Source organism: Aythya marila (genome assembly GCF_965140915.1).
Source record: "Aythya marila genome assembly, chromosome: Z".
Lineage (NCBI taxonomy): Eukaryota > Metazoa > Chordata > Aves > Anseriformes > Anatidae > Aythya > Aythya marila.
In genome coordinates, this window is record NC_139080.1 from 19,019,498 (window position 1) to 19,046,652 (window position 27,155).

At 39.8% G+C, this 27,155-nt stretch overlaps 1 protein-coding gene across 1 annotated transcript in view; it reads right to left on the reverse strand.

Annotated features, from left to right (window-relative positions):
* Positions 1 to 27,155, reverse strand: part of ANKRD55 (ankyrin repeat domain 55) — a gene marked incomplete at both ends in the record, with an annotated part of 49,084 nt that overhangs the window by 16,403 nt on the left and 5,526 nt on the right. Inside the window, 6 exons of the mRNA XM_082784137.1 lie at positions 634 to 818; positions 12,600 to 12,728; positions 16,368 to 16,428; positions 19,728 to 19,837; positions 22,131 to 22,261; positions 24,003 to 24,125. Coding sequence (XP_082640263.1) covers positions 634 to 818; positions 12,600 to 12,728; positions 16,368 to 16,428; positions 19,728 to 19,837; positions 22,131 to 22,261; positions 24,003 to 24,125 — 739 coding nt within the window. The remainder of the gene's footprint in view (positions 1 to 633; positions 819 to 12,599; positions 12,729 to 16,367; positions 16,429 to 19,727; positions 19,838 to 22,130; positions 22,262 to 24,002; positions 24,126 to 27,155) is intronic.

Below are 27,155 nucleotides of genomic sequence, written 5' to 3' on the forward strand. Positions count from 1 at the left end.
TATTATTTTAAGTACCTGCAGACCTAAGCCAAGAAAACTTTGGCTTTTGCTCCACTGAGCAGGATAATCAACCCAGACTGGGCAGTTGGGTCTATTTGCATTAATTAACTTTGCAGCAAAATTCCAAGGGACATGGATATGGTGTGATACAAGAATTTATGATACAGTGATTTCATTTCCCTTGTGAGAATAGAAGGCCAAGGCTCCCTGGTCCTTTTAGGAATGCTGTGTTAGCATCTGAACAGCAACAAGGGAACGTTGCTGTGTCTTGTATGCAAATAGCAGCAGGATCACAGCTTCAAGATGTAGGATCCTGTTCTATTGTTTTGAGAAGAATGCCCATTTTGATTGAAAGAAGTTAAGTCAAGCAGTGACAAAGTCCTTTCACATATAGTCTTATCATTTCCTACCAGAAACACAAAGTTAAATAACATTCCTAGTAGCCAGTTATTATACTAGATGTGAGCAGGAGTGCTTTGCCGGGTTTCTGAGCAAACACAGTTTTCTGTAAGTGCAGTTCATTAACTAGGCCATGGCCTGTGAAACAGGAAACATGATTATAGAATAAACAGACCTAGTCTCAGGTTAATAGAAAGGAAGCAGCAATTTGAGTTTCAGAGTTTCCATGGTTACCTGTCATCCACATCAAGGGCCTGCAGGTTGCACTCTGGGACTTTAGCCAGCTCGCTGATAATATCACTGTAGCCTGCTGCAGCAGCAATGTGCATGCATGTTTTGCCGTTCTCATCATCGTAGTTGATTATTGAGGGTCCCTGGTAGTGGTCCAGGATGATGGAACAGAGGATCCTGTTGCCACTCTGGGAGGAAGTTCAGAGAAGAAAAGCATTTTACCATGGAGCTTACATCAAACTGCAATTTCTCTGCTAGAGAAGACTAAATACAATAACAGTATTCTGTTTTGTGTATACCAGCCTCCCCAGGTGTGAAAGCCAAAAGCTTCCAATCTCCTGCTGGGAATTGGTTTTTACTTTATGAATTTCCTAGCTGCAAAAATAATAAATAATGTACCACTGCAAACATCTCCAAAAGTTACAGAGTGTAAATTACTCAATAGCTTTCTCAGAAATAGCTTTTCTAAGTTTTGCTAAGGCAGAGTCTGGAACAATATGAGCTGATATTTTTCATAGAAATTTAACATTGGAAGGGACCTCAAAAGACTAACTCATGCCTGTAAGCATGTCCAAGTATACGCGGAAAAGCCATACCAAACATTTGCTCAAGTGGTTCTTGAAACCACCTGCTTCTTAGCAAGTTTGCTCCAGTGCTTCAGTATCTTAACAGAAAATTTACATTGTTTTCTAACCTGCAAGGGAAACCGAACATTTTATATCCTATCTTCGATATAAAGTGTGTATATATATATACATATATATATATATATTTAACAATATAAGCAATAGGCTGTAAAGGTCTTTCTAGATCATTACATTCAATCCCTGCAGTCACTTGTTGTTATGTTATATCATCCCTTTCATGAGCGTAATGTGTCCATTAAAAGCAATTAGTTTTCTGTCCCCACTATTCCCTATGGATGGCAGTTGAAGAACTTGTTTGCTTTAATGGCTGTATCTCTAATTTCTATTCATACTCATGGTTGGTCTATGTCCCTTTATTTTTGTGCCATCATTATTATTTAGATTAAATACTTCTTTCCTCTAACTGGTATTTATTCCTCAGATGTATTTACAGAAAACCATAATATCCCTTCTGAGCTATTCTCTCGCTGCTTTAATAAATCAAGATCTTTCCAATTTTCCTTGTAAAATATACTTTCTATTTTCTCTTACCTCATACTAGCCTCTTTTCTTTTATGTTTCAGTTGTGTATCCTTGGGAAGGGGTGAATAAAATTGTATCTAATATTGTTGAGATATATTGTTGAGAGATATTATTGCCAGGTTTTTGTACTAGATCTAGCTCTTCCTTGTTTCACTTAGAAGTGCCTCTTTTGGCATGTCACAGAAAAGCATTTGCCTTATTCACAGCTGTATCCCATTAGAAAAAGCTCCTAGTCATTTTAGAGTAACCCTTTATGTCTACGTACTTCTCTTCCCTAGTCATTTCCAAACGCAGAGTTTCTAGTTTGTATGAAGAACGTTTATATTAGTACCCAAGTTCAGTACTTAAATGATCTATGCTATTCAGTTCTGTCCCATTGGTATTATTTCAGATTTCAAGGTGATCCCACTTTCCCTGTATGATATCCCCATTTTCTTCTGTTAATGCTTTGCTGCTGTTATTTTGTTTGTTTGTTTGTTTGTTTTGTTGTGGGGAAACTTCACCAGAAAGCCCCTGTATTTTGTGCCAAGTTATCATGAAGTATTAAGCAAGACAGATTTCAAGCCTTGTCCCTGAAGGTACATTCCTTCCAGCCTCTGTTCAGCATTAATTATTACTCTTCTTGATCTTGGAGATACAACTTCTCAGTACTTTTTCCCTTTATTTTCTAAGATGTCTACTATTTCCAAATATTTCTTTGAAAGATGGTTATTAATCCAGCTATAAGTGAAGCCTCTTCTACACATTTTTCCTTCTCTTTTAGGATGCAGATTCCTGACTTATTTCACAGTATGGATAGAAGAAATCCTGTGGCTTTGGAATAGTTAGGACCCAGAGCTTCTCTGTCCAGATAAGAATTCCATTAATTTAACAAAATGTGTCCCTTTGAAATCAATAATTTTGTTTTGTATGTACTTTGTTTATTTGCCTGTTTAATTTAGAGTCTACTTATGTTAACGCCATACAAGTTTATTTTCTATGACTAGGCATGTTAAAATTGTCATTAATTCTTCATTGTCTGAATATCTGATGAAAAAAGTGTTGATTTTTATGTTCAAGTATACGTAGGTCTCATGAATAACAGTTGTTTCTGTTCTCCAGTTCCCGTGCCAAAAGTCAGTGCTCTCCATACTAAAGTAATTCTGCAGTACCTTACTATTTCAGCATTAATGCTCTAATGATGCTACCATTCCTCTAACCTCACACTGTCTTGCTAAATCACAATTCTACATCCTGCACCTACAGTTTCAGTCCCTTAATATTCTTGTATAACTCTTAGAATTTGTATAAGAAATTTTCTACTGTTCTTACTGGCGTTTTATATATTTACACACTGTTTTGTCTCTCACCAATATTCAATTTTCTAGACTAAACAAACCATTTCAACCTCTCTTCATGGGTCAGGTTTTTCAACCCACTTATCATATTTGCCTTTGGCCTCCTTCCAGTTTGTCTACAGTGTTCTTCAACCATGGCACCCCAAATTACATAGTTATCCAGCTGTGGCTTCAGTTCTGCCATAAAGAAGGAAATTGCTACTTCCTGTACCCCACATGTATCACACTTTTATTAATATATCCCAGAATGATGTTTGTTTTGCATCAACACCACAATTTAAACTCCTAGTCACTTCGTAACCCACTAGTCTACTAGTCTACTACTCTTCATTTTGTGCAGACATCTCTCACTTTTCACAGTTCTGTACATGGTACTATTTTATTAATTTCAGTTCATCCCTACAATTTATCAAAACCATTATGAATTTCGCCATGTTCCACCAAACACATGTCCCATCATGCTTGGTGCCCCTCTAATCTGCTTCTACTTTTGGGTTAAATACATGTTTTGCATTTCATCACATTGTTATGGAACAAATAAAAACATTCTTATGATAAGTTTCCACAAAAGAGACAACCTAGGAGTCCTGGTGGACTCCAAGTTGAAGATGAGTCAGCAGTGTGCCTTCGACACTAAGAAAACTAATGGCATCCTTGGCTGCATTAGGCCAAGTATTACCAGTAGGTCAAGAGAAGTGATCCTTTCCCTCTGCTCAACCCTGGTGAGGCCACACCTGGAGGACTGTGTCCAATTCTGGGCTCCCTAGTACAAGAGAGACATGGACATACTGGACAGGATCCAACGGAGGCCATGAAGATGATGAAGGGACTGAAGAACCTCTCCTATAAGGAGAGGCTGAGAGAGCTGGGATGCTCAGCCTGGAGAAGAGGAGGCTCAGGTGGATCTCATCAATGTCTATAAATGCTTGAAGGGAGGGTGCAAAGAGGATGGATCCAGGCTCTTTTCAGCGGTGCCCAATGCCAGGACAAGGAGCAGAGGGCACAAACTGGAACACAGGAGTTTCCATCCAAACATCAGGCAGCACTTCTCTACCGTGTGGGTGAGGGAGCCCTGGCATAGGTTGCCCAGACGGGTTGTGGGGTCTCCTTGTAGATCTTCAAAAGCCACCTGGACATGGTCCTGGGCAGCTTTCTCTGGGTCTCCCTGCATGAGCAAGGGTTGGAACAGGTAATCTCTAGAGGCCCCTTCCAACTTAAATAATTCTGAGATTCTGTGAAGGCTCTGGTGGGACTGTCCATGAGGTGTCCACATCCAAAGTGTATTTGAGCAGTCCTGATCATGCCACATGGGGAATATGTAATGTATGGTATAAGTCCCCATGCTGATTTTGATTGTATTACCCTGTCATGTTCTTCCCCACTGGGACACACTATTTTTGGACTGAATTCTGAGTCCATTATAGCAGGCTGTGCTTATACAAATTGTCCTATGGACTTCTTCATTGTGATGTACTGCTTGAGGTAGAACGGGACAAAGAACTGGACTTTTTATGATCACTCTATTCACCACCTGTTTAACAAGCTTTCCATACCATGTGATGAACTTTATCTTGTTGGCCCTTTTCTAATATGTCTGTTTTTACCAGATGGTATTACACTGATTTATTGGAATTCTAACATGCCATATCCAATAGCGTCTTATCTGAGGAAACAATGATAGTTTTGAAGATGTCTGTTAAGCTTCTATCCTGTTTTAAAATTACAGTAAAGTTTTTATTTGTTTGTTTGTTCAAAGTCACCAAAGACTATTTAAAATATTTTGAATGTTCTTCTGAAAGAAATCTGTGGCCAACTGGTCTGTGGTTTCCCAGTTCTCTCTTTTCAGGAATGCCTTCTTACCTTTACATTTATCTTGGCTTTTTTAAATTGCACACAAAATTCTCGTGAAATGCTTACATTTCCCTTATTCTTGGATTGATAGCTTGAAGCTGAGGTCACCAAAAATGTCATCTTCCTGTGGTAAATTTACCATGAACCCACAGTACTGTTGTTAGACTAGGATGTTCAGTGGTAAATCTACCATAGGAAAATTACATGCTTTTTTAATCTTATTGTGTGTATCTCTACATTTCATCTTCTTCTTTTTTTTTCTTTCCTTTTTTTTTTTTTTTTTTGTTCTTCCTCCCCCCTCCCCCCCCCCTTTTTTTTTTTTTAAATTCAAAACCTTTTCAGCATTGTTCTCAGAGATTAATAGTTATTTTTTGGTTTTGTGTTTCTATCTCATTCTGTGGGGATCCCAACAGTTTTGTCCCATCTCACACCCTTCAGCTTCCACCCCTTATTCATTCCCTTGACAAAACTTTCTTAGGTCACTCATCATAATAAAACTTAATCAAGAAGAAATGTCCTAAAGCTTTGATACAAGTGCCCTTGAAAAGCAAATTCTCAATCTACTTTATGCAAGATTTTGTCTGAAACATGTGTCATATCCAGACAGTGGTTAACAACAAATTCACAAATGTAAGGTTCGCTAGCTATCACTTTCACTTGATTAAAACCTCATATTCTTTAAGCTGGTTAATATAAAGTCCAGCTTCTGACAGTTGCATGTCTGCTCTCAAAACAAGAAAATAATTCTTCAAGAAATATCCACTGTACCAAATACCACGAGGAGAATCCTACATATTTGGGATGTTTTTCTTGTTTTGATATTTTTTTCCCTTACCTGTGTCTGCTTAATTTATCATCATCTTCACTACAACCTTTTTTCTTGTACCTGGACCTTGTGCATGCCCAATGGATGTATAGAACTAAAATTTTATTTGTGTAGTTTATTGTGACTTCTACAATATTGTGCCACAACATTGCATTTTATTCTGCTAGGTCTTCAGTTACACATCATACAATGTTTTCCATGTTCACTGCGCTGTATAGGGGGTTATTTTTTTCCTTTTGTCAGAATACTCTGGTGAAGTAGATGTTACAATGTCGAAAAGAGAACAATCATGTGAAGGGAGTGTGCTACGCTGGCTTGTGTCTACCAGGAATGTACAGATGGGAAGGGGATAGGAACAAGCTATGGACCACTTAACTGTTTTCAGGAAGCCCTGACAAGTGTTTTTCTTCTGAATGCCTGAATGCCTCTGGAGATTATGTGGTTAGGTTATATTAGTTTGCTTATATTTCTGCCTTTTTTTTTTTTTTTTTTTTTTTTTTTTTTTAATGTAGTATGCAGTTTAAAGCCTTCCTATAGCTATATTTGCTAGATAGAAATTCCCCACTAGCAGCTCTTATCTTGCTTCTTAACATTAGCATCTCCCTTTAGGGCTGCCTGTGATTCACCTTCTTCCACCTTCCCTTCTTTCAGAATTCCACACTTGTGAATCCAAAGCTTTGACTTTCTCTTTGATGTCTTTCTTCTCTGACTCTGAATGTCTAACCATCATTTCACTACTGTCTGCAGCAGCAAGCTGCTGTGGGAGATAACTTGTTTTCCCAAAGAAAAACTTTAGATTACATAAAATTTGCAGTAGTACTTCTGGCTTCCTCCTGGAAATCATCCTTGTGCATCATGAGGTGCTGTTTGAGTTGTGTGTTACAGAATGCTGTCTGTTTTCACAATGCTTTTATTTGTCCTCATATCCCTCACAGGCACACACTGTGCATTTTAATATGAAATTGACTGTAAGAACACCAAGAGGGCCCTTGAAGAAAATAAGAAATTTATTTCCTCCTTTGCTGAAATGAAGGCATGTGAGCCATTTCAAGTATTTGTTGAGCAACCCATTGCAAAAATGTGAACAGGTAGTTTGCCTGTGGATGGCTTTATTTTTTAACTCCAGCTGAGGTTATTACATTAGTAAATGCCTCTTCCCTTTCATAGCCACATTTTTTTCCTTCTTGATTTAGAAATTCAGTTCTTGCTGAAATCAAATGCCAGCAGTGTATTATGTCATTACCTCTACTGCAAGACAAGTTCAGAATTTCAGCCTAGAATAAGTGCAAGACCTTCACTGTGAAGGAATTTTCTGTTTTAGATGTAAGATGCAGTGCCTGATGTTTTAAACATGGAGATATCATACTCAAGAGCAGAGACAGGCTGCAGCTTCTACTACAGGGAGAAGCCTCCATAAAGCTGGCAGCTCGGGTTGCTGGGTTGAAGGGTTTTGCGCTCACGGGAACTTTCTCTCATTGTTAAGGACTTCTAGCATCCCTCCTCTGTACCCTGGATGAGTGAAAGCTCCTGAGGAATGGGAGCATGTTCGCTCTGCGTCTGCTGCTGCCATGCCCTGGCTGCCATGTGGCTGTGATGGCAGTAGAGCACCAGTGCAAGAATTTGGAACACCCTGTGGTTTCTCTACACTCAGGGGACAGGGTCAAATGGGCCCTGTGCTTAGGGAAGGAACAACCCGTAATACCATCGTCAGCTTTCCTCCTGCCAGTGACACTTTGCCAAGAGCTGCCTGGAAGCAGCCCAGGCACTTCACAGGGTGTGTTTCTGATGGCAAACCAACATAAATTAACAACAACTCTACTGACGCCGTTGTAGTTACATTGGTGAGACACAGCCAGCTCACAGAGAAGCTCATTTGTCTTCTCCTAACCCTAGTGCTTCAGCCTCAGACACCCACTGAGACGGCGTCTCTTGCCGACTCGGAGCATCCCAGCTTGGCTTGAATTTGTGGTACTTCTGGAAAGAAAACGTGTTTTTGTCGTACGGGATACTTTGTCCTGTGGTCCTTAGAGCACTGCCTCTACTACAACAAAGGGACAAAGTGTTCCTAACATATTTTTTATCCTCTCAGCAACCTTGTTGGCTGTTGGAAAGAGCTACCAAGTGACAAGGATAGTCACAGAGCCCTACCTGTGTGGCTATCATATGTCACTGCCTCTCTCATCCTCTCTTTGCTCAAGCACAAACCTTAATGACATACTAGCCAAGTCTCTCTGAGAATTTATTTTCACTTGGACTCTTCCATAATAACCGAGTATGATTTACTGTGCACCGTGCCTATGACTAAAGTTACTTGGCAGCTTTCCCCTGGTAGTACATTGTTGTGAGGACTGATTTCTCTGGATGAGCTGTTTGTTTATGTGCTCTGAAAAAGGGGTCTTTTTTTTTTTTTTTTTTTTTTTTCCTGCAGTAGCATAAGGATTTATTCCTTACTGCTGCCAGAGAAATGTATATCTTTGTCTCCCAGTGCCTTTTTGTAAGGCATAGGAGATTAGAGCATTTATAGATACTGAAAAGGTGTTGTGTGTGCACATTACTCATGTTCTGGCAACCACTTGCAGAGTTATACACAGACTGTGCTAAGAAGAGGTCTGGCAATTATCCTGCACTTACCTACAGGTTTTGCCCTAAAAAAATCCTGCTAGCCTCATCAGGAGTTTTGCAATTGATTTCCTTAGAAATTTGATTGGCACAAATAATTATATTGTGAACAGCGTGTTCGTAGTTGAAGAATTTACTGTTTAACGATTAATTATTTTAGGTAAAGGCAGTTTTTCTGATAATCTGGTTGTACTGATGAGTTTGTATATCAATATTGTACACTTCTATACCACATAGAAGTCACAGGGGCCTTCAATTTACAATCTGTCATAAATGGAAGTGGAAAAATAGGTCACAGCTGCAATAGAAATCTAAGTAGCACTAGGGAATGTCCCTGGGCATCTGAAGTCAGCTGGCCATACTGTATATTTTTTTAAGTCTTCCAAATTAAAAGCTCCTGATGGTATTGGAGCATGTTTGTTTCTTACTCAAAACCAACTTTTTGAAATCACTTTTCTTCCTCATTTTGCAGCTTGACAGCTCACTCCATAGAGCCCTGCTGCTATGCAGTGGCCCATCCTCCATAAGCAACAGCTTTACTTTTTTTGTAAATATATGAAAATATTTGCACAAGAAAGGGATTTCTTAAGGTAATGGTTAAAAAAAATATAGTGAATCTATTTTTTTCATTCATTCCTTAGCAGTGAAAATTGTCTTTAAATCTTAGTGACTTAAAAAAAATAAAGTGCTGCTCTCCTTTTATTGCTATCTCTAGAAAACTGCATGAAACAAAGAGAAACCACATCCAAATCTGCAACAAAAGAAATCTGCCTGAAACCTCCCAGACTGTGAAAGGTGCTCAGTTCATGCATCTTTTCTGGCCTACTTCAGCAGCAAACACATCTGCCATGAAGAAACACTCACTACTTTTTAAGAGGCCTGAGAAGTTTCTCTCTGAATCCTTCCACTATAGCCAGCCCACAGGAGAAAAACTGGGGTGCTGGGCAGAGAGGATGGGTGCAGAATGATGCCTAGAGACAGACCTGGCCCCAGCCACCACTGCCTGCTCTGGGACCTTCCTCCTGCCCCTGGGCTGGGTGTTTAGTTTTGTCTTTTGCTATCCCCTGCAGCAACAGAGTAGCTAGTTATTTCCTAGATGTCCTGAAATGCAAGTGTGCTCTCACCTTCGAAACATTACAGAGAGGCTGCCACGCCTTTCCAGTCAAACACAAATAAATAATTGTCTGTGATTTTCTTTTACAGTGTGTGTGAATTATACAGGTATTTCTTTCTGCTCTCAGGAAAGGAGGGAATTAAATAATTCATTTGTTTCTAAAAAAAAAATATCCCAAGATTTTTTTTTTTTTTTTTTAATATTAACACTGCAAGTCAAAACATAAATAAAAAAATCAGAAGTGCAGCTCCACAAGGCAGAATATTATATTCAATAGCTTCTTTTTATCTTATAAGTTTTTTGTTTGTTTGTTTGTTTTTTACTTTACATGAAACAATCACTAGAAATCTTGGTTTGATTGTTTGTTTATTCTTAAAATGAAAGCTGATATTTTTACATAATCATATGACTTTGGGAGCCAGAGTATTAAGAAAGAGACAAAGAAACTTCTGGTAAAAACCATAGGAAGTGGTAAGACAATGCAGGGAGACTATAAATCTTCCTAAGGTAATAGTGTACTGTTTCTAGGGTACTAATAATACCATTATGATGTAGTACTATGGAGCATGCTAGTGTATAATAATATATCATATACTGTATTTTACAAGGATTTCAATGACATCATTATCTAGGACTCTTAAAAAGGCTTTAAACTTAATTCCAGTATCAAGGTAACAGGTTTTGTTTATAATGGTATGCTTCCTTCTGATTACAGCAGTTATTGCTGATTGGAATGAAAAGAGAGAAACACCTCCTAAGACACCCCTACTATAGCCCTATCTGTACTGACTTGAAAATAGTGCATGTGTGAAAGATTTGACGTGAGGCATTCCCACTTTGAACCAAAATGATTTGTGTTTTCGACACTGATGCTGACACATTTGCACTGAAGACATGAACTCGAGTAGCAGGAAGGTTGAGCTTCTCAGTACAGCAGATCTTGGTGTGGGCAAGGTGTCTTTAGGGCTGGGACTCGACAGACCCCGTCTGTCTGGTGGAAGACCAAGCACCAAACATGTGTTCTTTGAAACAGACAGCATAGAGCAATTATTCTGTATGGAACACATGTGAGAATTCTATTTTTGGTGGTGGATGATGGTTTTTACGTGGTCCTGATCTGAGTTTCAGTCCAGTGTGCACAAACTGCCTTCTTTTCTGCAGTCTCTGAAACAAGTTTCTGTGTTATGCCTGGTCTTCCCCTTACTGAGTTTTTTAAAAATTAAATTAAACACAAGGCCCTATTCAGACAAAAACAACCCCTGCAGCTGTTACTGCTTGAGCTCTGTGAGTCTCTTGTGCTCCGAAGATATAAAAGCAATTCTTAAAGGAAAATTAGCCCCTTTCCAGTAGCTATGGAAGAGGTTATTAAACATTGCTTGACACGGTCTTCTCAATGAGCACAACCCTGCCTTCATCTTTTGATCTCCAGGGGAAAACATTCACTGAGCATATTAAAAATTGGTACGTGGGAATGATGATCACATGCAGCAGAGCTGTAACAGCAGACAAAGCCATGGCTGTCCACAGTATCTATTTCTCTTGGGCCTAATAGAGCAAGAAAGAGCAGTGGCTGAAAATATTTCTTCTTGGCCAAGCCTGAGTAAGGGAAATGCTAGCAGATCTATTCCATGCTCTGGTATTTGAACTAGCCCTTCTTGACCTATATTATGAGAAATATGTGGATGAAGGAAGCAGTTTATAAGGCTTCATAGCAGGAATCTGTCAAGAAGAGAAAGGGTCTCATCCTACTCATATTTTCTCTTGCTTCTGGGAGCAGCTTAGAGAGAGAAAGAAGAGTGATTTATGATTTACCTCCACCTGGGGCAAAGTGGGTTTTGTGCAGCTGCAATTTCTCCCTTTCTTAAGAGTTGTTCTGCACATTTATGAGAGAAAGTGGGAGGAGCAAGCCTAGAAAAAACACACAACGGACTAGGTACCTGTAGTTTCCGAAGACAAAAGAGTAAAGGAAGTAACTGAAGTTCAGACTGATCAGGATTAAAGAATGAAACTATTGGTGAAATAACACCAGTTGCAGAGGCCAAAATATAACTCAATTTCAGAAAAACAAAATTTGAGCCTATTGTGCCTGAACCATCTGTGGGAGGCTGTGGTTGAAGGAAACAGATTATTCTTTCTAGATGTCCTTACTCATTTATAGCATGTGGCAGTTCAGAGATTTTTTATTTCTTTGTTGGCACATATTTTAAGATGAGTTTACTTGGACCAAAAGGTGAGGATGCAAATATTTAGTCATTGTAGGAAAACGTTACTGGATTTTTATGTAAGTTCTATTTTTGCTTATCTGTTGAGCAGGTGTTTTGAACACTGATACTGGAACTTGCTATGGCAATTGAGCAAGTACAAACATGTTTATAGGATTGCTATCCTTTCATCTGGGATGTTTTTGCAGTAAAGTTTATGCATAACTTTTTAAACTACACTATTTTACACCACTTGCTAATAAGCATATTACCAATTTTGTAAGAGTGTTAAATGTCATATGCATTTATTTACCTGTGTGTTTTTCTTCTCCAATGATCTCCCACATTATTTTTAGCAATTTGATTTTTTTTTTTTTTTCTTTTTCATGTGAGATAGGGAGATACAGCTCAGTGGGAAATGTGTCTGTCTCCCCATCCTCCTTAATTTCCACAGAAGCAGGGGCTCAACCCCTCTACCAATTGTTCCACAACTATTTATTTTAAAGGATATTTTAAATTGCATTTACATTATTATATTCTCAAAGATTGTTAGAAAGACTATTTAAGCTGCAGATTTCTATGAACCTGATTCAGTGAAAAAATCTAAGCACATGAAACACACTTGTAGTCCCAGTGAGATAAATGATAACTGTTCAGGGCAACAGAGCTCACTCTACATGAAGCACACCTTGCTCTCTGGAGCAGGTCTTAGATCCTTGTCCCATGCCACTGGCAAAATGCTGGGGGTGTTACTGGACATTCTTAGCATCCTTTTTCCTCATTTCATTTAGGACAACACAATAGCCGGCTCAGTTCAAGCAACTGCCTGATGAAACCGCAGCTGTGTCTCACCTGAACGGCCCAGTGCAGTGCGGTTTTGAAGTCTTTGTCCACCAGGGTCAGGTCTGCTCCCTTGTGCAGCAGGGTCTGCGCATGCTGGGGCCTGTTGTGGAAAGCAGCCCAGTGGAGTGAAGTCATTCCCTGAAAGCCACAAACCCGGAGAGCAAATAATGGTCATGCATGGTAGCTCCCTTCACGTCTCTTTCAACTACAGATAAGCTACACAGTTCTGAAACCATTTTGGCTGGACTGACTCTTTCCACTCTGTCTTGACTTGGAAAGATCAGTTACAACTTCTGAAATAATTATAAGAGGGAACCTAGCAATCATCTTTTTGGAGTCATTACAGAATATCAATACAAATATGAATGTTTCTTTCATGCCCATCTAAAAAATGCATGGTCATCACAAAAAAAAAATGACAGCTGGGGAATGGTTCCTCACTGCTAAGTTTATGTTCAGTGAGAAAGGACTATTTTAGGCTGGTGCTCTGTCATGACACCACGTGATGTTTATCTTAGGTTTTATCTTTGATTCAAAATAAGTATTATAAGCTAGAATTTTAGCTGACACTATTTAGCAAGCTAAGGAACTGCCCCCGTGATGTCAACAAAAAGACACACAATATAAACATCCCATATTAACTGTTTAGGAATAAAACAAAGCAAATGTTAACTGATTTACCTGCATTTTCATTCCAGTTTACCTGTGTCTAGTCAGTCTCAGTAGATTAGAGAATTCATGGCCTGTAATTTCACCTTGTCATCAACACTGTTAAACACACTTATAATTTACTCTAAACCCATAATATCAAAGACTTTCTGCATGAAGTTACAACAGCAGCATGTTTTTTAAAAATTGCTAATGTTCAGATGAGGTAACATTTTACTTTGTGGAGGTGCCATTTACTACGTGTTAACACTGAAAATGTATTTTAAGGGTCTTTTCTGGGTTCTAAAATGTTAAAAACCAAAAAAAATGTAGAGTGGAAAAGAAATGTAAACTTGACATGGAACACCATAAATCCAATTGGCAATAACCCAGATAAAGCACAAGCTATAAAACATTCAAGCATACAACTTATCAGTGAAATAATACTGAAAGTTGTAAGCAGTATTTTTTATGTAAAAGTTTGAACCCCTCAGCTTTCATTTATCAGGTATATTTTCAAGTCCTTACATGGCTTAAGTATGGATGATGACAAAATACAACAGACGAAGAAGAGCAGTTTTGGTCTTAGCTTGGTTTTACAAAGCTTAGTCATAAGGGGTTAAGTTTTGTAAAACCAAAAATGAGGATGAAATCCCAAACCCACTGAAATTAATGAGAGCTTTGCCACTGATACTGGTGGACCAAGATTTTGATGTTTCGGACCAATTACTGTTGACAGACACCCAATGTGAGGCTCTGAAGTGAGGTTTGAGTGAAGTGTTTCCAGACTGGACATGGGTCCTCACACCTAACCCTGGAGAGCAGGAAAAGTCACTGGAAGAAGGGAAGCTACAGTGTACTAGGCCAGCTTCTCATCATCTGCTCTCAGTCTGTTGATATGGACAAAAGGGCAAAATCCTTGAAAAAAAACCAAGTTTTTCCTTGTTCTTGCCATAGCCAGAAGCAGCCAGCTGTAAAGTAAGAGTGTAAAAACTGTGTGTAGGAACCAAAGACCTTCCTAGTCCAGGGTCAGTAGGAGATGTTTAGCGAGAGAATATAAGAAGTAAGGCTCAGTGTTATACAGTCACACAATCTCACTAATGACTTCTTGTGCCATCCAGATCTCCATGTGGTAACCACTCATTCTGTGAAAAAGTGCTTCCTTTCATTTTCTTCATATACATTCACTGCTGCCTGATAATTTCTGTGGGTGCCTGCATTATTTTAGATGTAAAAGACAGCAGTCATTCTCATCTTCTCTGTGCTGTTCACGATGTCATGAACTTGTATTATACCATCCCTCTGACGTAGCTACCATCCTGAACATCCTATTGTAGTTAGTTTGTTCTGGTTATTGACCTACCCATGAAAGGAAACTATTCTAAATAATCGTTGTAGTCCTTTTCTGTTCCTGTTGTTGTATACGCTTTTTCAGATGACTCTTGCAGCCGGCATTCAAGGTGCAGGTATACCAAGAATTTAGACAGAGCATAGGGCTGCTTCCTGTTTTGGTCTCTTTTTCTTTTCTAATAATTAGTGTTCCATGTGTCCTTCTGGAGTGCCCAAAAGAGTACAGAGTTGAGCTGGTCGGAACAGCACCTCACACGTGTGGGAAGGCTGCAGTGGGTGATGGCTATCCAGCTTATGCCCATCTGCTTTGTGCAAGGTGATAGCACCCTTGAGTGGCATCTGCGGTTGTGAGAGGAAGCATGAGGGTGATATCAGAACTGTCAAAGCTGTAGGGCTCTGAAGATCTAAAAAATGTAATGTTAAAAATAAGAAAGCCCAACAGTTGCACATCTATTAAAAATAAAGAGTAATAGGGGACATAAAAGGAGAAAACCAAATACTAAAAGCAAACCAAACCAAAACAAATGGCTATTGATGATTGGGCAGCAGTTTCATGAGCATAGATGGGTGCAATCCAGTAAAAGGGGACCTGAAATAGCATTCACAGGCTGCGTTTGCCCCTGGGAAATATATTGTGATACTGCTTTTGCTCAGATTCTAGGCTTTTTCAGGGAATGTTTCTTCCCATTGTTGTCTCACAAAGCTTCACAAGAAACCCACAGAAAGCCTCAGTTGTGGAAACTATGAAACCTCCAGATGTATTTTTTACTGTTTGTGTGTTCATGCATTGATCAGTGTGTTTTTCTCAAGTGTAGATGGGAAAACTGAAGTGTTTTACTTATGCCAGGAGAACAGCTTCATTAGCAGAAATAATTTGTGAGGTTCCACACTTTTAAGAAAACATTAATATTCAGGGTTTAGCAGTGACATTTGAACAAATAGCATTCCCATGCCAAATGACCTAGACTAAAAGTTCCAATTTGCATTCAGTGATGCATTACAGCAAACCATTATGGCTTGAAATTGTCATTCATGGTTACATGCAACTCATTAGCAACATAACTCTATGCCAAGACAAACCATATGTCTGGTTTAGGCTGTTGTAAGTGGGGTCTGCAAACCATCCAGTAGATAAGGAAAACTCATGGGAAGAGAGAAAATTAGCAGCCCTGTGATGGTTCTGGCACCATGGAGAAGAGAAACACCCTTGAGCAATTGCTAGAGCGAAGACAAACACAGGAAAAGATGTCCAGAGTCTTTCTCGTGCCTTGGCTTCTTTATCTGGAGAACACATTTGGGAAGCTGACACTCTCCTGTGTACACTGTATGTGTACATGCAGGGCCAAATTCTTTAAGGATCAGAGTAACCTAGCATAAATTTTTGTTCTTCCATGCTTGTTCTGTGCAATACCAGGTTTCTGTTATTTTTTCTGTGAACAGTTAGCTCTTTAACGATAGGACGTTTGGAAAAGGTGAAGATTTAATCCAGGGTCCAACTTAAAAAGGATCAAAAGCAATTTATGTCTTAGCAAGTGAGTTAAGAGACTGTCTGAAGATACCTCAGAGCTGGCAGTATATGGAGAAGTGTTATTAGTGTAAAGGTGCATCATTGTGGGAAAAACGTGATAGGGCTTCAGAGTTCAGCAACAACATTACAGAAATATCTGACTTGTGCATTGTCTTACCATAAAATTGATAGTTCAGTGGACTCTTTCTGAACAGCATGAACTGTATGATCCCAGAGCCTAGGACAGTGACTTACAGCACAAGCTCACTCACCTCATTGTCCTGATGATTAATTTCACTAAGATTTGACTGCTGCAGAAGCACGTTCAGGAGCCTGTGGAAGCAATGACATAATCAGTGTGCTGTGCTCCTGACTAAACCTGAAAATTTGACATCTTTTGAGAAAAAAAGGCATGCAATTTCAAGACAAATCAGTATTAGTAACGGGCACAGGTCAGAATCTTAGGCCTGCACTTTGTCGTATTAGACAAGCAAATGAGACGTTATGGCTTATTGTCAGAACTTTGTGAATCAAAAGCAGACCCACTAGGAAGAATTCTTATGTTGATTGCTGGGGTAGAATCAGAATATGTAATCCTATACATGTGTGCAGTTTTGGGCAGCAATACCTCATCATTCTATTTCATAAAGTTTTAAACAAACAGAACTATTAATGACCTGTTTCTAAAATGATTTTTAATGCTCTGTAACTCTCAGAGTAATGTGATATTGTGTATGTGTTTGTGTGTGCGTACCTGCATATATACTGTATGTTTATACACACCTAAACCAATAGCATTTGGCAAGGCCTTACAGTTTTTCTGCTGGGACAGAGCCATTGTTATGGTATAAAACACAGTAATGCTTCGGTTCACCTTCTTATTGAATATCAGACTACAAACACTCCCCTCTGGTGGTGGGAACAGTTACAATAAAAAAGTCACGTGCAATATTCAACAGCAATAATGTTTTTAGCACTGCACAGTTTTTACTATTCCTTTCCTTATGGCCTTATATCCTGTGAAGATCTTCTGAAATAAATTATGTTTCATAGTAGGATGATAAGTGTTTGGATCATGTAGAGGACCATGCAAATGAGTCAGAGCCTCTAAGAAAGCCAAATAGTATAGGTGCTAATGTGGATGTACTGTTGTTCTGAGTCTAGGAAAAGGAAAGATATAACCTTAGTGGATCCTTAGGTAAGACCACTATCCAAAACTGTGCTTACTCTGAAGGTGTAAATTTGCAATAAACCTTCAAAACATGGAATTCAAAATACATTCTCTTTTGCAAGGAGATTAAAAGACAATGAAGAGTTAAGGTGGAAACTCTGATAAATGTACAGATAGTGCACAGATAAATGCATGCAGTCATGCATTGATTTCCAGGAGACTGAGTGAAAATCTTTTGCTGCTTTTTGTCAGGACAATCTTCAACAACTTCCAGCACCTTTTCCAGATTGAACTGTGTTCAGGTGTGTTCATCAGATCTAGTTGAGGGTGTTGCATGTGATTTTTTTTTTTTCCTTTTCTTATTATTAAAAAAACCACAAAAACCATTATTCCAAACAATACAAACAAACAACAACAAAAAATACATTTACAAATGCTTAGGGCAAGTTCCGCCTGTGAAACTCTTATCTGTCTGGTAATGCCATCTTCAGGTGCAAGAAGTTTAAATTTATTTATAAACTAGAATATCCCTTAATGGTGAAGACTGGGCAGATCCCAGTCCTTTGTCAGGACTTAATATCCATTTATATATGTATGCAGTCACATTTAAGAAAGGAGTGTTAGACCTCTTTTTTGAATCACACAGCCAATGGCATAGTGAAGTCATACTATAGAAACTCTGAAAATCATGATTTAGGATTGTTGTGGATAGTTTTTTAAAAAACTGATAGGCCAGAGACTTTTTGTGGTCATTAACTCAAAACAGAATCTCAGAAATTCACTATCTGAAGACAAGTCTGAGTAAAAATGTACTGGTGGGCTGAGAGAACGTGAGATAACAATAATATGCTGTTAAAACTCCTTTATCACACTGTTATATAATCTGTTACATGGTTCTGTAGTTTAATTCCACATATCATCAGTGAAAACAGTGTAGGGAAGGACATATCGTTCTTTGAGTGTAAAACCTCTTTCAACTAACTTTGGCTTACTTATTTGCTCAGACCAACAGCAATCCTACCACTCACATGTGCAGATATTCAGCCATCCCAACTGACATTTCTCTTTTTTCTATTCTTAAAGACAGAATGGATTCCCTTTCCACCTTGTCTCTTAGGCTCTGTGGTACCTGCATTGAAGCATATTAATCAATTATTGGAATAATACATGAACTGGCTGATCACAGTCTCCGGCTTTCTGTGTGGTCCATGTGCTGGAAACAGCACATGGAGTTTTAGCAGGGGACTGCCAGCTTTTAAACTCAGCTGAAAAAGCATTTCATAGCTCACTGCTACATATACTTTTTTAATAATGACATGAGACTCAGGAGTGACAATGAGCACGATGCAAAAGCCCCTGCACAGTGCTCCAGGCATGTCTTCTGGGCAAGGGGCAACTCCAGCCAGGAGGAGACAGAGGACAAAGAATAGAGCAGCTGATGAATTCCTGTTTAGAGCAAAGGTCTGCCTCTGTCTATGGAGAATAAGAAAAATGTTCAGGGAACCCTGCCTGCTGCTGTTAAAGTAGATTACTGTTCCCTTTCAAGTAGCAGCATGAGCAGTGTTGTACAAACATTGTCTTTCTGTGGAAGCTTTGTTTAATGATAATGTTTTCATACTGCTGCAGAAACCTTAAACTATTCTCTCCAAGTGATGCATGAAAAGCAATGATGAAGGTGGAAAATGAAGTAAGCTATTAAAAAAGGCCAGAGAGCAAGATCAGCAGAAATGCACAGAGCTCTGGGCAGGCCTGCTATGGTGACAATGACAAATCCATAACCTCAGTGATAAAGTCACATGAATATTTAACATCTACTGAATGTTTTAACTGTCTCTGATATCTTCCTGTTCCTCCAAACATGATTTACTTCCTATTTTTTTAAGTGAATTTATTAGTAAGTACAAATCAAGACTTAATATATGTTAAACCTTCCTATTATCACAGGCTAGAATGAGACAAAGAGGACCTGTGTTGGAACTTCCTCTCAAGAGGCATGCTTTAGTTTTTACCAGTAGGAGTAGTTAAAAACGAGACTTTCCACCAAACCTCAGCTTCCCCTTCACAGCAGGGGCTCTCAGAGAGATTGTCATGTGGAAAACTTTTCTCATGCTGGCCCATGTTACTTGGAGGAGAAACCCAGAAATAAAGAACTGGTTGTAACATTTCTTGTGGAGTGGTGCCAGAACGATCAAGAGAAACTAGAGTTTCAACCTTTACTATATACATATATTTCAATTTTACTACTTTTTCTCCATTTTTTTTCTCCTGCTGTTGTTATTTTGTATCAGTCTCCTCACCTTGCTTGACTATGTACCCCTGTTATAGAAGCATTAGGCAATGCTTTTCCTGCTCTCCGCCCCTATGACAGCCTGGGATGGGCTCCCCATTGGGCTGGGTAGATGGTTTTGGGGACTACCTGTTGAGATTCAACCAGCAAATGCTGGTGGAGCCTGAGACATACCTCACATCAGGCTCTGCAGTAGCAGCATGTAGTGGCAACCTTCCATTTTTATCAGGTATGTTCTGCTTAGCACCGTTTCTGAGCAGGCTTACACAGCCTTCCAGCCATCCCTGAAAAAGAAATTACAGCATGTCAAAGAAAAAAGTAAAATGCATTAGGCTAGATACTTGCTTGGTGGTTCTGACATTCATATGTGACCCTAGCTGTTTCTGCCACCTGAGGAAATATACTTTGTTTCTCCAATATAGGTCTCTCCCTACTCAGTATGTTTTTTTTTTTTTGTAGTCTGTCTCAGAGTAACTCACCCATTGATTTTAATGGAAAAACTTTCCCTTCCCTTCCCTTCCCTTCCCTTCCCTTCCCTTCCCTTCCCTTCCCTTCCCTTCCCTTCCCTTCCCTTCCCTTCCCTTCCCTTCCCTTCCCTTCCCTTCCCTTCCCTTCCCTTCCCTTCCCTTCCCTTCCCTTCCCTTCCCTTCCCTTCCCTTCCCTTCCCTTCCCTTCCCTTCCCTTCCCTTCCCTTCCCTTCCCTTCCCTGCCCTTCCCTTCCCTTCCCTGCCCTTCCCTGCCCTCCCCTCCCCTCCGCTCCCCTCCCCTCCCCTCTCCCTTCTCTCTTCCTTCCCCCTTTTTTTCCTTTTCCTTCTTTTTTTTTTTTTTTCTTTTTTCTTTTCCTGCAGCTATGGCAAGCAGTGAATGAATAAACAGTGATTAAAGATCTGCTAATTCCTGTATCACCAGCAAATGCTACACATATTCCTGCATGTGAATTTAATTATGCTAGTTTAAACCATGAACAAGAGCACTTAATCTTATTTGCTTTATGAGATTTTAGCAGGGAAGGCAAATCAATACTAAAGAGCCTCAGAGTGTGGTCTTACAAACATTGCTGCAGAAGTTTGAATTAGTGACAATGGTAGGCTAAGAACAGCACGAGAACAGATGGAATGAATCAGTTCTTGGACTAAAACCTTCTATTGATCACTTCAGCAAAACAACATGTAAACAACCTGGTTGCAATTGCATAAATTTTTCAGCATATGCTTAAATCACAGGGAAGTCAAGTACGTGTTCAAGTATTTTCTTCAGACCTCTGCAAGCAACCGATAAAGACCATTGCCTCCTGTATGAGCTATGTTGGATCAACATCTCCAGCATTCACAGAGGAAAGTCAGAACATCCCTGTTGTGGTTTCTGGTGGAAGTACAGGACTGCCGAATTCTGCATGTGATTTTGAACATGGAGCTCTGCTGAATTCAGTTCTCTGGACTGACATCACAGCCAATGCTCTCTAGACCTCTGATTATATCCATCACAGAAACTGAAATGGAAACTTTGAAGCCTGGGTGGCTTAAATCTTTTCCAGTCATTTCTCTTTTTCCAAAGAATATTTGTTCCCCTCTGGGAAAAGAGGAAGGAAAAATGGAGCATGACACTAATTACGGGATTTTTTTTTTTTAATATCTGGCAGAGGAAATGTTTATCCTCAAGTAAGTGAGGCATGCCCCTTGCACTGAATAAGTGTCTGTGAATAAGCATGTTTTGCTTCTTTCTACACATATTTTCTGGCTGAATGTCTAATAGCTTAGCAGAAACATTGTTTTTGTCTTGAAATTGCAGGAATAAACTAGATGCAAGTGATGAGACTTACTCAGGCTGCCACTATATCTGTTTAAATGTACTGGCAGTCATCCAGCCAGAACTCATATCAAGCACTATGGGTAAACATTCCTTCCTCCTTTCTTTCCAACGAGTCAAGAAAGCCTATGGTTAACCCTTCTGCCCAACTAACCTAGTCCCCATCCTCTCCCTGAGATCTGAATTCCCTCTAGTGAGGAAAAGCAGACTAAGGAAAAGAGGACCATCTTTTGGCGTTTCTGACAGACAGCACCACATCTCCCTTCCCAAATTTCTTGATGAGATGTCTTCCCCTACTGTCACTTGCATGTGGGTTTAGTGGGGGGTTGGATTTGCTTAAGAACTGAGTATCTATGCTGATATTTGCAGCACCTTGAACCTGGCCATTCAAGGTCCAGCTCTGTAATGAAGGGAAAACCAATGCCCTAGGTCATGGGGAGTACAGGTAAACATGCTTGCTGGCCACCCAAAGTTGAGATAGGAATATGTTTCCTACAGCATGAAAATCTGATACGGAGGGTGAGATGGGAGAAGTTAATCTTCGTATTAAAGCTGGGAAGGAGCTTCAAGCTCTTTTCCAGTGCACAGAAAACCAGTGACTCCTGAAACCACACAGAGGACCTTCACTGCTATCTAGAACCCAATATTTTGTCTTTTTTTTTTTTTTTTTTTTTTTCCCTTCTGTAATACAAACAGAAATCTTATTTGCTCTACTTATTTCCTCTCTTCACTCCACCTATCTTTCCATCCTCCTCCCCCAAGACTTGGTACCAGATAAGTTGCCACAGATAAACTGGTACGTCCACAAGCATCTTGTGTATTAATATTGGCTCCCATCTTCAGTAAAAGCTTCACGGTATCGACCTGGCGTCCTGACACAGCATGCATCAAAGGTGTGCAACCTGGGGAAGAAAGTCAAGTGTTCTTTTACAACTTTTATTTTGTCAAAGCCATAAGAGAGATATATTTTGTTATTTGCTGATGTTAGCACTGGCAAATTAACAAGTCCTTTCTCTCACAATTCTCCAACAGCTCTGCTCAGCTTTTTTTCAGGCAGGAAGTAACTCCCATGCCAGCTAGATTGCTACTGATTACAGAAAGAACATAACTTCAGAGCAAAAGCCTTGTTTCATTAACTTTACGTCTGGAATAAATATTGTTTTTCTATTGACACGTTTACCATACAAATTATTGACTTTGTACACCATTTTGAAGGCTGATATTCTTCAAAGTGAATAGTTGCCAGGTTATGTTTGGCTAATTTTCTCGAACCACAGCTTTATTTTGTGTTATGTGTTCAAAAGAGGTATGAAATCAAGCTATGTCTTATGCAAAGCTGTATGTGTTTGAGATGATGCTTTATGTAGACAACAACTTATTTTAAAGACTGGATTTGCCCTGGAGTAGTTTCTTTTCTGCCATCACGAGAACTTATTTTATATTCTGCAAACCATTCCTGTGCTGGAAAGAGACTGAAATCTATGTTCAAACTTAATAATCAGATTTATTTAATACTCCATATTACAATATAATTTAATTGCTTCCCCTTCCTTCCATTCTGTTAACTGCTCAACAACAGCAAAGTCTTTCCTGCATAATCTGACAAAGCAATTTCAAGTTACTAAAATGGGAATAAATTTGAATGTTAGAAGCCATAACATGCAACAAGGCACAACTGAAGAATAATTATTCTGTCTGAATTCAGTGAGACTGTTGAGCAAATAAATACACATTATTCAAGCTAAGGTTATGCACACTCTGCCATATGTGTAGGATACAGCCCCATATTTTTTCTTGCAAGACTGGTCTTAGTTACATTTTATGTACAACCTAGTAAACAACTGGAGCTGGAGCTGAAATGCTTCCTGTTTTTAATCAGTCTACCTCCACTCAGAGCCCTTCGTACTGATAAGGATTTGAATACATGGTGTTAATATTAATCCTTCTAAAGAAATTGCAATAAAATATACTCTTGACTAAAAAAAGATTTTCTAGAAAAAAGGTTGCGGGGATCTGTAGCTTTAATAGACATGGAAAATGGATGCATATAAAACTAAGCCATGGGAGAGTGCTTTGTAACAGTGTTATATAGAAATCTGAACAGAAAGGAAAAGGAATGCAGTCTCACAGATTAAACAGATCAGTTAGTTCATTGCATATGGTACAGTTAGCCCTTTGGCAAAAAATCACATAACAAAATATTTCAAATTTAATTGTACCTGTGCACATACTTTTAAAGTGCAAATTCCTGGAAACTTTTACTCTAGAGATGTATAGAATTTATAGGATTTAGCTTTGATAAAAATCTTCTTCCTTCCTTGAAAGGACAGCAGTTTCTCAAGCACCTTTCCGAAGAAGATAAATTCTTGATACAGTTCTGTTTGTTTATGTTAAATAAGCTTATTTTTATTTGTAAGAAAAAAAAAAAAAACAAAAAAAAAAACAAAAAGCCTTAGAGTTACAGGGGAAAAGAAATCTCTAAATTATGCATTTCTAGTGGATGTTCAAAAGAATAACTCAAATTTCCCATATTCTGCTACTAAGCACAATTTTCTGAACACAAAAATCAGGATTTAAGAATGGAAAGTTTAATTGGAATCTGAAGCCCCTAATCCCCTGAGAAAAAGCTCAGCCCCCGTTTACCCTCACTGTCGCAGCACTCCAGGATGGAAGGATCTTCTCGAATCACTGCAGTTAGTGTGTTCACATCACCATTAGCTGCTGCTTGGTAAACTACAGTCAGGTCAATCTCTTCTGCTGCATCACCTATACGGAGGAGTACATCCATGAGTAAGCAGAGAGCAAGTACGAATGATTAACAGTGAAAATAATAGCATGTTTCACTGAATGTGTGTGAATGTTGTAGTGGGTTTACATGGCAAGGTTTTGGTAGTGGGTGGCTGCAGGGATGGCCTCTGTGAACCCCAGTAGATGCCCCATGTTAGATAAGGGCCAATTTCAGCCAGCTTCAGAGGCCCGCTGCTGCCCTGAGCCAACAAGCAATATTGTTTGTGCCTCTGGGAGAGCGGATTTAAGAAAGTGAAAAAACCCTGCTGTGCTACAGCAGCTGGGAGAGCAAGGAGTGAGAGCCAGCCCTACATGCAGCCCCCCGGGGCAGTGCAGCAGGAGGGCAGGAGGTGCTGCAGGCAGGCAGCAGCAGTTCCCCAGTGGCCTGTGCAGGGGCCCCTGGTGGAGCAGGCTGTCCCCCTGCAGCCCATGGGTCCCACATGGAGCAGATCTCCACGCTGCAGCCCCCCCATGGGTGGAGGAGCCCCCGGTGGAGCAGGTGGATGTGGCCTGGAGGAGGCTGCGGCCCATGGAGAGCCCCCGCAGGAGCAGGCCCCGGGCCGGAGCTGCAGCCCGTGGAGAGGAGCCCACGCAGGAGCAGGGGGACTGGGGGGAGCTGCCCCCACCCGTGGGGGACCCGTGCTGGAGCAGTTTGCTCCTGGGGGATGGATGGACCCCGTGGGACGGAGCCTTGTGGGAGCAGTGCTTGAAGAGCTGCTGCCTGTGGGCAGCCCCCGCAGGCTCAGTTTGGGAAGGACGGCATCCATGGGAGGGACCCCATGGGGAGCAGGGGCAGAGAGGGACCGGGAAGGAGCGGTGGAGATGAAGTGCTACTGACTGGCAGCAACCTCAATTCATCCTCCCTCTGCACCACACAGGGGGAGCAGGTGGAAGAGGGTGGATGGGGGAAAGGCGTTTTTGGTTTCTTTCCTTCGTTTCTCACTTCTCTAGCTTGTTAGTAATAGGCAATAAGTCTTATTATCTTCCTGTGCTGAGTCTGTTTTGCCCATCACAATAATTGTCGAGTGACCTCTCAGTCCTTATCTCAACCCTTGTGCCCTTTTCATCATATTTTCTCCCCCCTGCCCTTTGAGGAGGGGGAGTGAGAGAGCTCAGCTGCCCACCTGAGGAAAACCATCACAGCTCTGTAACTTGAAATGGCATGAAGTGTATACAAACAGCACAGTGGCTTTTCTTAGTCATCTGAAACTTATTTCACCATTAACTTCTTCCAAAAACTGTCTGACATAGATGCTGAAATGGCATAATACAACTTGTGGAAAGTTTCCACCTCTTATAAGAAATCATACTCATATTAATGCATCGTGAATTGAGAAACAATAAAGTAATAACTGAGCTGGCTCATTATATTACTGACTACACTTCTATGAGATAGGATGACACTGGAACACAACAGGTGTTTACAGTTTCAGTATTGTCCCTTATTTTAGTCAGCTGTGAGCTCTTTCCACTGGATGCTATGCCCTGGGAAGAGACCCGCAATCCTATCACAAAACTTGACAGTGGTTTGCTAAAGAAGGGGTGTGCTTTCTTCAAATACTTATTTTCACAGAAAACATTGATAATCATCAAGAAGACTATAATCAGTAGATTGGGAGGGCAGAGTTCTATACATTTTATTCTAGAGATGGCAGAGAAAAGCCGATTGCCAAACAAACCTAAGAGCTAAGTAACAGTTAAGGCTAATAAAAAGAAAAACAAAACAAAACAAAAAAAACCCAACATTTTAAATGATATGTCTTAGACCCAAGCACTACTGTAAAAACACCTTATTCCTCAGTTCCTGAGAAGATTTTGGGGAAAATCTGAAACAAAGACCAGAGCAGTTTAAAATTACAAGGTCTGTGACAAGGGGAGACACAGAGCCTGTTTAAAACAGGGAGGGATGCAAACCACAAGCAGTCCCCCAACACCCTCAGTAAATCTGTGCCAATGTGGCATTTTTACTGTTCCCCTTGACTTATCTAAAAGCACAGCTACCTGCAAAACAGAAGAATTAAATGACAGAAGGGCATGGTTTTGTGTGGGAATATATTTATGTGCATGAAAATATCATTGATATTTGGTGAGATTATGAACTAATCTCAAGAAAATTAATTTTATTTTTAGAAATAGGCATGAACCATGTACCAATATGTACTTAAGTCATGTATTCAAATTTAATATTCAGAAAAGCACATAGGGCTATTTTGGACTAGATTTGCAGAGAAGACAAAGGAAGTCCCTAACTTGTGAAGCAGACAAAGGGGACAAATCTAGCGAAAGCCCAACAGCTTGATCTAAGCCAAATTAGTTTCAGAGGCACTGATAGCTAAACACATCACTGAGATGATTAATTTAAGGAGAAATTATATTCCTGAGTGGTTTAGAAGCTTTACCGGGCACTCAACAATCAATGACAACATTTACTAATTTTGCTTGTTAGGCTAGGTTAGTAAATATGCTTGCATGTCTATTTCTTGCTTTTATATGACATTTTATAATTTAGAAACTCTTATTGGAAGTAAAAATTATTAGCTGCCAATGTTTGGCAATGCATTATCCATTGGGATTGGAATTCTGAACATACTTTTCAACTCTGCGAGTCACACAGGTGACCAATGCGGAGCATGTTGCTCTCTTCATTATCCTTTTCCATGGAAAGCACTGAGTTTGAAGCTGCACTATTTTTATGACTTTCTATCTACTGAGTTTAAACACAAGTGATTATTTTTTGTGGCCCTTGCAATGGAAGGAAAACCTTCACAAGCCTGTCTTGTAGGACCAGACCCTGAACAGATTTTGGTTGCTAAAGGACTGAATGAGATTTTCCTTGTTTATGGATTCTCTTTTACTAGTAACATGCTTCTAGGCTGCTCATCCCATGTTGTGCATGCCTACATTTCCTTTGGCTTCAGGTGGCCGTTAACCTCTTAGCACCAGGAGTCTAATGAAATATATATAGTTTTTTGGTGTAGGGTCAAATCTGATGTCACAATGAAGTGGTCT